General features: G+C 36.4%; 2 protein-coding genes across 2 annotated transcripts in view; both read right to left on the bottom strand.

Annotated features, from left to right (window-relative positions):
- The window catches only part of LOC129421468 (cation channel sperm-associated protein 1), a 119,309-nt gene that overhangs the window by 91,519 nt on the left and 15,693 nt on the right, over positions 1-12,097 (bottom strand). The window lies entirely within an intron of this gene.
- LOC141362917 (claudin-4-like) lies at positions 9,679-10,793 on the bottom strand. Its single transcript, XM_073865195.1, has one exon. It carries the CDS (start codon positions 10,670-10,672, stop codon positions 10,052-10,054), a length of 621 nt encoding a protein of 206 aa, XP_073721296.1. The 5' UTR covers positions 10,673-10,793; the 3' UTR covers positions 9,679-10,051.

Below are 12,097 nucleotides of genomic sequence, written 5' to 3'. Positions count from 1 at the left end.
AAAATTTAAAATGTACTTTTATGTAGAAAGTAAAAATACTTAAGTACTATACAACTTAGCCTTTGTAGGGCAGACCTGCATTCCTGTCCCCAAGTGTAGTGGACTACACTGTGTCTGGGGACATCCTTCAAGTTCATGTATCACCTGATGATATAGGCGACCCTGATTTAAGACAGAACCTCAATAAGGTAATGCACAATGTTCTGATCTGAAGACTATTGTAGTAAGCCATTGCTTTTTTGCATCTTTCACAGCAGTACAGTTAATTTAATTTTGATGCAATGCATTATCAAAATAATTTAGATTTCATATTACCAAATAAATAACTACAAATTCTTACTTTTCTTGTCATAGGTAAGTAACTATTAAGTGAAATGCACAGTCTACATAGGATTTCTGTTGTTGGTTAATGCAGTAATTTGAGAAAATAACATTTGATCTGTAATATTTAGGTTCAACATGCAACCTTGCAAGATGATTTGGAGAAAGCCGTCAGCTGCTGTGACTCATGGTGATGTAAAGTAGAGCATGGCCAACAGAGAGGTGTGTTAGTGTCGTTTTATACCATACTGTTGTGCATTGGCAGAGCTGTCTTGATCAACTTATTCATGGCTTGTCCCGCTTCCTCCATCCTGATGTAATAAAAAATGACAAACTTTCTGCAGATTACAACCTAAAACAGGGTTCTGTTCTTCAGAATACACTTCAAATGGTCCTACTAGAATTTTCACAATTTCTTCTTCGTCTTCGTCCTGTTTGTTACCAAAATTTACACACCACTTTCAATTATTATTCTTTAAAGTTGGCTTTTCTAACTGACAGAGGTTTTAATTAATTGCACTTCATACAGGAAAAACTTTCTGACTTCCCTGACACCGTAATACATTTTTCCAATTAATTCCAGCGATGATTTTATTTTATAGGCAGATACAGTTGTAGTATCTGGTCCCTGAATAGTTAAATTTCCCTCTAAAAATGTATCTTTGGTCAGAGAAAACACACGAGGCAACTCATCAACTATTTCCTGTAATGATGGACAAAATATGAGAAAAACTCATCAACCATTTCTAGAAATTATTAAACTTACCACAAAACTCTGTAGCATAAACTGTACTTTCATTCACACTGAAAGTTCCCAGGTGTGTCCTACAACCTATATACTGTACCATTTGTTAATCACCAACCTTTGTAAGGAACCTTTGTTCCTGTTGCAGGAACAAAAGTCTATACCTAACAGTAAAATGGCAACACTAAATAGCAGAGCATGCTGATGAATTCAACATGTAGTCATGGTGTGTGAGTGTGAATAACTATTTGGGCTGTCCTTGTCCTCTTTAGTCCGGATAAAATGGCATCCCAGTTTTCCAAAAAGAACTTCAAATTTTGATTCGTCTGACCACAGAACAGTTTTCCACTTTGCCACAGTCCATTTTAAATGATCCTTGCCCAGGGAAAACGCTTGTTCTTCTGGATCATGTTTAGATATGGCTTCCTTTTTGACCTATAGAGTTTTAGCTGGCAACAGCGAATGACACGGTGGATTGTGTTCACTGACAATGTTTTCTGGAAGTATTCCAGAGCCCATGTTATGATTTCCATTACAGTAGCATTCCTGTATGTGATGCAGTGCCGTCTAAAGGCCCGAAGATCACGGGCATCCAGTATGGTTTTCCAGCCTTGACCCTTACGCACAGAGATTGTTCAAGATTCTCTGAATCTTTGGATGATATTATGCTCCGTAGATGATGATAACTTCAATCTCTTTGCAATTTTTCTCTGAGAAACTCAGAAAACTATTTTTCGTGTCTGAGAGACACTGTCACTGTGACAGTTTTTTTATACCCAATCATGTTGCCAATTGAGCTAATAAGTTGCAAATTAGTCCTTAAGCTGTTCCTTATATGTACATTAAAATATTCTGGCCTCTTAGTGCTACCTGTCCCAACTTTTTTTGGAATCCAAAATGAGCCAATATTTGGCATGACATTTCAAAATGTGTCACTTTCAACGTTTGATACTGTATGTTATTTATATTCTTTTGTGAATAAAATATAAGTTTATGAGATTAGTCAATTATTCCATTCCTTTTTTACGCACAATTTTGACAGTTTCACATCTTTTTCTGATTTGGGGTTGTATATAGCACTGTATGTTTAGGAACTAAATGAGCTGTGTTTACTAAAGACTAGATAGCAATTGACCTTTCAACATGTTTGCCAATGGCAAGTAAGTTTGCAGACAACCGAAGAGAGTATAATGTCAGTCAGATGACTTATTTGTCAATCCATGTCCACCTAGGGGTCAATTGCATTACCTGTAAAATTACGCACGCACGAACGCAAACACACACACGTTTACCCCCTTCCACACACACCCAATTACACCCCTCGCTACACACACACACACACACACACACACACACACACACACACACACACACACACACACACACACACACACACATCCTGGGAATTAGCCACATTGTTTATAAACCACAGTATTTTATGCAAGTAAAAACAGACCCATGTATTTATCGTATGTACACTGTGTGCAGAATTATTAAGCAAGTTGTATTTTTGAGGATTACTTTTGTTATTGTACAACTACAGAGCTCTTGGTCAATTTAAAATGCTAACAAACCCTCAAACCTGGGGCCTCATTTATAAAGCGTTTTTACGCACAGATTTGATCTTAGACAGTGCGTACGCTCAAATCCACTAAAACGCTCAGATTTATAAAACTTGTCTTTGACGTGGAAAAGTACTTACGGCGCATTCACACGGGGCGTCAGCGTTAACGCTTCCCATTCACTTTTAATGGGTGACGTCATGCGTTGCCGAACTGAATTGTGGATCCGTCGGCGCTGCGTCAGTGCCGTTGCTCGCGGCAGAAGTTGAACATTTCTCAACATTTCAAGCGGCAACGCGTGCGTCAGCCAATCAGATCGCCTTATGCAAATTACCTAGACAGAGCCAGCCAATTACGTTTATGGAAGAACGGAGCATGTGTAGCGGCCACTGTGATTGGCTGTTGGCCACGCTTCAGACAAGCCTTCCGTTAAGCGTTAACGCTTACGCCCCGTGTGAATGCGCCGTTACCTCCACGTCAGGTTCCGACTTGACGTACGCACGTTTCCTTGTGGCAATATTGCAGTATTGGAGGTATAGGCATATTCGAAACTTTTTGTTTTGTACCTTTTGTGGTCAACATACAGAAATTTTTTTTTTCTTTTTTTTTTAGTTGTCCTTATTAAAAAAAAATTTGGTTATATTTGTGCTCTTTTGTTAGAATTCATATATTTTGCTTAAGACTTTGTTTGGAAAATATTTAATTAGTTTTTTTTTTCTCTTATGATAACTTATTACATAAGAAATATGATTTGATTAATGTGTTACTTTTGTTTGCAACGTTTATTATAAATAAATGTAAATATGGTGATTATAAACCATATTCCGTATTTTTTTATTAGAAGTTAAGCAATAGGCTACCTAAAATCTATTAATAATCTGATAAACAAGAAAGCTGCTAAATGTATTAATGTATGTCAGCATTTCCATGTTTTTATTTAATTATTTTTCTCTTTCATCCCCTGGCTAATGTAAAAAAAAGTGTTGAATATGTTTGATAAAAATAAATAAATATTCGAAACTTTTACAGCGTCAACAACGTATTAGAGCTTAGACCGGGCACAAAAAACTATAACCGGTGCGCCGTGACGTTCTCAATTACAATTCAGAGTTGTTTAAATTACAGAAATCTGTTCAGAATTATCTTAATGAACTAATGCAACAAGGACGAAGCATGTAAACTGCGCTGTTTGTTTATTCAGAATAGAAACCTAAAAACATGCAACAATGATGCACACAGAAAATGAACAAGAATGAACTGTGAAGAAGGCCTACTATGCTACTCCAAAATAATTTAACCAGGTTTTAGAATATATTTTAAAACAAAATATGTTGGCCTATTTTGATATTTTAAAATGTAGGCCTATTCTAATGCAAAAAGATGGCGCCCAAGATATGTTCAGGAAACGATTTTCTAGTTCGTCATCTTTTCAAAAAATATTTAAAAATAAAGCAAAATTGTTTTGCGGTGTTTAACGCACATGTAAATGTTACAGAACATGTGCTTTATTGAATGAAAGTAAAACCGATCGAATTTAATTTAAAAAAACGACGTGAAAGGACAGGCCGCCTTAACCTAATGTGAGGCCCCGGGGCTAAGAGGTTTTGTAGGCCCCCCTTCCCCTCGATTTATAGTCTCTTTTTTAAGTGTAATATCTAGGTAATCTACATCACAAAATGCATTAGTTTCTTTCGAGACATACAACAGTGAGTTTTCCCTCTTTGAGCCAGAAAACACCATAATATCATTATTAACATATCACTGAGTCCACTTGAGCATAAACACAAGACACTTTATTTAACAACCACACACAGCAACTTGTTGTGATAATAAAACCAAAATGTGTGAAAGTTTATATGTTTATAAGCTTTATGTTTATATAGTTTTTGGAATATAATTTGCAGAAAGTTGCCACTCACTAACTAAATGCTCACCACAGTTTTAAAAATATAATAATTTAAAAGTTAGTTTTAAAGTGAAAATGCATTAATGATAACAAAAGATAAGTCTTTATAGACAGAATCTTGTTTTTTAATCAGTTATTTATTTTGTAGGTTATTGAAGATATAGTATGCATTGTATTTAGTATTTATGCATACATAAGGATGTAAAACGACCAAGTATGAATATCCACAAGACAGACAGGGAACATACCTGTATATAAGATCTTTAGATAATGAGATTATAATGGTGCTATCAGGGGATGATCATTTGTGATGGTTTTGTCGCTCTTTACTTTCTTAGACTTGTACCTTTACCGTTGCGTCTCTTTCTCGTCTTTCTACCAACAGATGTGTGTACTGTGAGCTGACGTCGCGTCAAACTACATCGCTCCAGCTGCGCACGCGTCACTGATATAAACGCGAGTAAACTTAAACTTTATAACAACTAACAGCATTATGTGCGGGAACTCCTTTCTTAATTTAGCAGCACAGTTTCTTGTGCACGGGTCAGAGACTTCTGCATGCCAGAGACTCAGCTGAACGAGCACAGAGAGAGCGAACGAGCGAGCGCGCGCACGAAAGAGAGAGAGAGAGAGAGAGAGAGAGAGAGAGAGAGAGAGAGAGAGAGAGAGAGAGAGAGAGAGCTGCACCTCACTAGTGCTTATTATGAAATTTCAGAAATTACTCTTTCATTTGTTGGTGGATTATTTCCCGTTTCTCTGTCACACTCAGTCTAACGTGCAGGAATGTCAAGTTGACAACGCGCACTTAATTACATTACGCGGAATAAAAAATATGTTACGTCTGACATTTTATTTCACGTTAAGTTACAACGGACCAATCAGCAGCCATGTAACGTGCAATTAGAGTGATTGACAGAAAACCCGACAAGTTACAAAACAATATGACATTTTCAGCTCGTCATGAACGCAAACTTGGGAGGCCCTTGAACTTGGGAGGCCCCTGGGCTTCAGCCCAGGTAAGCCCGTGCATTAAGGCGGCCTTGTGAAAGGAACTAAATTGTGAAGCCTCGATGTATCCTATAGGGACATGCGACATTTAAGAGTGATGGGTATTTCAAAAATTAATATAAATTATTCCCATGCATCGATTTTAATGTTAAACATCTGTAAATCCAAATGAACCCATATGGAATATATTCCGACAGTTTAAGATACGATCTTTAAATTTTAAAGTCGAAAATACCTTATTTTAACACCGCCGCGCAGGATGCATGGCAAACTGAAACAAAACTTTAAAGACACAAATATTACGTTTAGCCTACGTGTAAAACTATATTTAAATGAAACCCGTGAATTGAAAGATCCGCTAATAATCGCCTTAACTTGAGTGATGTCAATAAAGTTTCCATGTTAGAATTTAGAAATATTAAAAACTTAAGCAAACGACAACAAATATGTTTTCTTACCACTCGCCATTGTAGCAGTCATTGAATTTGGCCTTTGAAATTTTAATATTTATATGCTAATGAATTAAATTAGGGGCGTTTACAAGGCGGAGTTCTAAAAGCATTCAGCTGCGCACAATTTTAAGATCATTTGTGATTTATAAACCGCACATCTGGAAAAAAGGCGTACGCACGGTTTTTTGTGCGTAAGCTCCTTTTCTCTGAATCACACTTACGATCATTTCAGAAATGGTCTTAGATGAAATGTAGGACAGTTCCTATGTCGCACTTTTATAAATGAGGCCCCTGAACATTTAAGTAGTAAATGTGAAATTTTGGCTTTCTTAAGAGAATATTTCTATGTACATCATTATTAGGCAACTATTAGTGTGCAGAATTATTAGGCAACTAAATGAAAAACAAAGATTTTACCATCTCACTTGGTTTTTTCACCTGTTAAAGTGAGAATAATAAACAAACTACACATTTACAAATAAACATTTAATAAAAATAAAACAAAGTATATATATATATATATATATATATATATATATATATATATATATATATATATATATATATATATATATATATATATATATATATATATATATATATATAAACTCAGTGACCAACATAGCCACCCTTTTTTTCAATAACAGTCACAAGCCTTCCATTCACGGATTCAGTCAGTTTCTTGATCTGTTCTGAACCGACATTTTGTGCATACACAACCACAGCCTCCCAGACACTGTTCCGAGAGGTGTACTGTTTACCTTCACTGTAAATGTCCTGCTTAAGAAGGGATCAAAAGGTCTCAATAGGGTTTAAGTCAGGTGAAGAAGGGGGCCATGTCATTAGACACTTTCTTCAAGCAGTGGTACAGGAAAAAGTCTGCATCTTTCAAGAACAGCAGCCCTTTTAGTTTTCGTTTTAGTCTTAGTCTTTTAGACGAAAATGCTTTTAGTTTTAGTCACATTTTAGTCACTTGTAAAATTTATAGTTTTAGTCAAATTTAGTCGACGAAAACGCAAAAAGGTTTTAGTCAAGTTTTAGTCAATTTTAGTAAAAAAAATATTTTTTAACCAATGAATTTAGGTTAAAAAGTGTGGTGTATTTAATACAATTAAATGTGCATTAAGGTTGTCCCTGAGGGCTTGCCGTTGTTTTAGTCGGTGTGCCTTCTGCACATGTCATGACAAAAAGTTATGAAGAAAAAAGTTTAGCCTAATAACCTCATGTTGAGTTTGTGTGTTACGCTGAAACCTTGCTTAAAAAGTTGAGAAACGCGTGCCTTGCCTTATTTAAATACACCACAAAAAGTATTGGAAATGGGCTTAGGTTTGACAAGCAGATACATGTAAAACCTTAAGCTTACCATGAAATATGTCACAAGCCAAATGTCGAGTAAAATTGGATGTTAACATATTTAACAGCGTGACTTGTTAGTTACCTTTAAAAAATATTAACGTGATGAGCCTTCAGTTGCCGCTTGAGGTTGGTGGTATTCTTCCCACCTAGTTTGTGGCCACATTTACCGTCGTCTCCCAATATATTTCCGTTTTCTGTCTGATGGATTATACTGAAAGTATGTCCATAAATCATCTCGTCATTTCCGTTTATTGGCGTCACCCCTACGGTCCTGCGAACTCGCCACAGCCGCAGGTGTGTTGTTGTTGTATTTGTTTGAAATCTGGTGCGTGTGCGCGGCATGGCAGCGCCACGGCAGCCGGGTGGTGGGCGTGAGCGTGAGTGAGACTGTGTTGACCCAAAACAAGGATAGAAACCGGCAGCATTGCTGATACTTTTGAGCTAAAAACAGACAGATTTCACGCAAAATAGGCAGAAATGACATGCATTATATCTTATACTTATACTTATAATCATTTTCATTCGTCTCGTTTCGTCAACGAAAACTCGAAAGCGTCTCGTCATGTTTTCGTCAACTTAGAGACATTTTTAGCTAGTCATCGTCGCGTTAGCGTCATAAAAAATATGTGCGTCAACGAAATCATTTCGTTATCGTCATCGTTGACGAAAACAACACTGTTCAAGAAGACTGATTATTTTGTAAGACAACGCTCCATCACATGCATCAAAGTACTCCACTGCATGGTTGGCAAGTAAAAAAAATTAATGCAATGGCCCCCTTCTTCACCTGACCTAAACCCTATTGAGAACCTTTGACCCCTTCTTAAGCAGGACATTTACAGTGAAGGTAAACCGTACACCTCTCTGAACAGTGTCTGGGAGGCTGTGGTTGCATCTGCACAAAATGTTGGTTCAGACCAGATCAAGAAACTGACTGAATCTGCTTGTGACTGTTATCGAAAAGAAGGGTGGCTATATTGGTCACTGAGTTTATATATTTTTTATTACATTTTTCTTTTGTAAATGTAGAATTTGTTTATTATTCTCTCTTTAACAGGTGAAAAAACCAAGTGAGATGGTAAAATCTTTGTTTTTCATTTAGTTGCCTAATAATTCTGCACACTAATAGTTTCCGTATAATGATGTACATAGAAATATTCTCTTAAGAAAGGCAAAATTTCACATTTACTACTTAAATGTTCAGGTTTGAGGGTTTGTTAACATTTTGAATTGAGCAAGAGCTCTGTAGTTGTACAATAACAAAAGTAGGGATGCTTAACGATTAATCGTTAGCAGAATAAATGTTTTTGTTTACATCACATATGTGTGTAAACTGTGTATAATAAATATATATATATATATATATATGAACACATTCATGTATAATTTTAAGAAAAAATTTATATATTAATAATTTATATTGATATATAATATAAATAATACATAAATATACAAATGTATATACACATGTAAACATTTTTAAAACATATACATGCATGTGTGTACATTTATTTATACAAAGTTATTATACACAGTTCACACACATATATGATGTAAACAAAAACTTTTATTCTGCTAACGATTAATCGCGATTAATCGTAAAGCATCCCTAAACAAAAGTAATCCTCAAAAATACAACTTGCCTAATAATTCTGCACACGGTGTATGTATTACAGTAATGAAACATTACTTTATAATAAATCAGTAATTTAGTAAGAAAGAAGAATGAGGAAAATAAATGCATACAAAGACAGAGAGGGTGTTAATGGCCAAGATTTTAAGTTATTTGGAAGAGCTAAGTAATTTGCCATGGAAGTGTGACACTTTATATCCAGTAAATCAGCTGTGCCCAACCCTGTTCCTTAGGCTACCATTCTGCAGATTTTAGCTCCAACCCCAATCAAACACAGCTGAAGCAGCTAATCAAGGTGTTCAGGGTTGCTTGATAATTACAGACAGGTGTGTTGGAGCTGGGTTGGAACTGAAGTCTGCAGGATGGTAGCCCTCCAGGAGGAAGGTTGGGCACCCCTGCATTAAATTAAGTGATATCAGTATTATTACATTATTGGCTGCAGCAGTTATATTATTTTTATAGCTTTTTCCCCAACCAAGACAATAACATAATGACCAGCCAACAATGTAATAATTTATTACCTTATTGGTTCATAAATGTATTACATTGGCAAATTATTACATTATTGGCTTTATTACAATAAAATTATGTTATTGGTCGTCATTACGTTATTGGACATTATTATATTATCGTCTACTACAACCTCTTGTTATATTCTTTTTAATACATGTTTTTACTCTCGATTCTAATAGTTTATACAAGACTGTATATGTGTCTTTCATTTGCCAAACATGTAATTTAAGAGCCGTCATGCATATATTCCCAACTCAGTGTTTACAATACTTTGCATCAAAACAATATTTGTGATATAAACTATAAGAACATTACAGGTTTATGTAATGCTTTTAAGGATTACATATATAATTGGAGTATAAAAGAATATCACAGGTTTATAATGTTTCTAAGGATTACATATAAAGTTGGTTAAAAACCAATAAAAGATTTTTACACACCAGATGTATTCTAGATCTCCAGCAGACATCTTACAGACGTACCTGTGCTATTTGGGATCATTTGCATATCACATAATACAGCGTGTGACATTAATACAGTGTATGTTCTCACAAATTAATTATCTTGTGACAATAATTCTTTGCCGGTTTCCACAACAACCTCTATAACCTTATCCGGGATGCGGGTGCGGCACAGAATGCACCCTCCACCGAGCAGAAGGGCAGTGGACACCCACCCCAAATACAGAGATGTACCTATCTGATTCCGAAACTCGATGATGTCAGGGCTGATGTCTTTGATATTTTTATTCTTCATGGTATTGTAAGCCGCCCAGCACAAGGGGATCAAAAGCAATATGGCAGCGCAAATGAAGGTGCCGCCAGCGGCGAACATATCTTTGGTTTTGACGCGTTCCTCCTTCACGCATGGAGTGCACTTGGCGCCCACGATGGAGAAGAAAAGTCCCAGCACTCCCATCACGATAGCGACAATGCACAGAGGCCGGGCCGCCTGCAGGTCCGATGTGAGGGTCATGGAGTCCTGGATTTTACACTGCATCTCTCCGGTGCTATCCTCACATCTCTCCCAGATTCCCTCCCATATGGTGGTATACTCTGTCGCACTCCTTATCCAGACGGAGTCCTTCCACATGGGTAAAGCGCATGACACGATGGCCCCGATCCAACCTAAAATAGCTAGGCTTAGTCCTAATTTCTTTGACTTCACGGCTTGCATTATGCTAATAAGTCTGTACACCAAAGAAAGGCTCTCAGAAGTTAATCTGTGCTTTATAATAGCCAACAAAGACAAAGGAGAAGATATTTTTGAAAACGTCCCTCCAGATGAGACAGGGGTAGCTGCAACTTGGAGTAATGGGCGTGCCGACAGGTAAGGGCGTGTCAAAAGGTAGGGGGCATGTGGAAAGGTTCCTCATTGGTTCCTTCTGGCAACTGCGTTGGAAAATAAAATGTTCTTGTTTCGGTGTCTGTTTTGCTTAATTAGTTAATGTCACTGAACAGAAGGTTATTACAATTTTTACTCTCCTATTTTATAATTTTGTGGTAAGTGTTTTATCAAACATATATTTGTTTTTATCCAGCAAAAAATGTTTTTAGTTTGTATGCAATTAAAATGAAAGTACAAAAAACTAAATTTTATATCAGTTTAAAACAGTACAAATTAATTGTATACTGTAGTTACCAATACAATGGTAATAGACGCTAAAACAGGTTATTTCCAAATGATGAACAACTAGTGTGACTAATAGTAGCTATAGCCTACCTACCCAGTCTCCTGAGGATGCGTATAAATAGCACGAAGCGTAAAACTCGTGCAATACATACGCCAAATTCCACTTTGGCGTGCATATGATACGCAAGTCCTTCCCATTCACTTAAACGGGGCATCTTTTTTTGTCGTTTTATTTATTGGTTTCTCAATTTTTTCTGTTTTTTAAACCATTTTCGCTTGGGTTTAGGGTTAGATTTTAGATTTGCTTAATGAGGTTATTTAATATACAGGTTTCTTAAAGGGATACTTCACCGATTTAGCATTCAGCTTTGTATCTGTAGAAACCCGGCAGTATTACTGAATGACCATGTTTCCCTCCATCATTTCCCCCTGAGAGGAGAGATATCTGCATTTTGGTTCTGCAAAAAAGTCCTCCGATGATGCAAAAATCGTCATATTACATCATCGGAGGACTTTTTTGCAGAACCAAAATGCAGATATCTCTCCTCTCAGGGGGAAATGAGGGAGGGAAACATGGTCATTCAGTAATACTGCCGGGTTTCTACAGATACAAAGCTGAATGCTAAATCGGTGAAGTATCCCTTTAATGTTTTTATCTATATTTAAGCCATGGTCGCTTGGAGTTGGGGTTAGAGTTGGGGTTTGGGTTAGGATGTCATTTTATATAACAAAAAGTTGTTCTAACCCTAAACCCAAGCGAAAATGGTAAAAAATAGCAAAAAAATTGAGAAACCAATAAATAAAACGACAAAAAAAGATGCCCCGTTTAAGTGAATGGGAAGGACTTGCGTATCAAAGTATCAAAGTGGAATTTGGCGTATGTATTGCACGAGTTTTACACTTCGTGCTATTTATACGCATTTTCAGGAAGTGTCAGGCAGTGTTGTATTCGAAACCAGTTCATTTGAT

The sequence above is a fragment of the Misgurnus anguillicaudatus genome, unplaced genomic scaffold, assembly GCF_027580225.2.
Source record: "Misgurnus anguillicaudatus unplaced genomic scaffold, ASM2758022v2 HiC_scaffold_29, whole genome shotgun sequence".
In the NCBI taxonomy this organism is placed as follows: Eukaryota; Metazoa; Chordata; class Actinopteri; order Cypriniformes; family Cobitidae; genus Misgurnus; species Misgurnus anguillicaudatus.
The sequence above is the reverse complement of the archived record's forward strand: the minus strand, read 5'-3'. Positions and strand labels throughout refer to the sequence as shown.

Coding starts and splice junctions, on each gene's coding strand:
- LOC141362917 (XM_073865195.1), bottom strand. CDS start 10,672: ATGCAAGCCGTGAAGTCAAAGAAATTAGGACTAAGCCTAGCTATTTTA.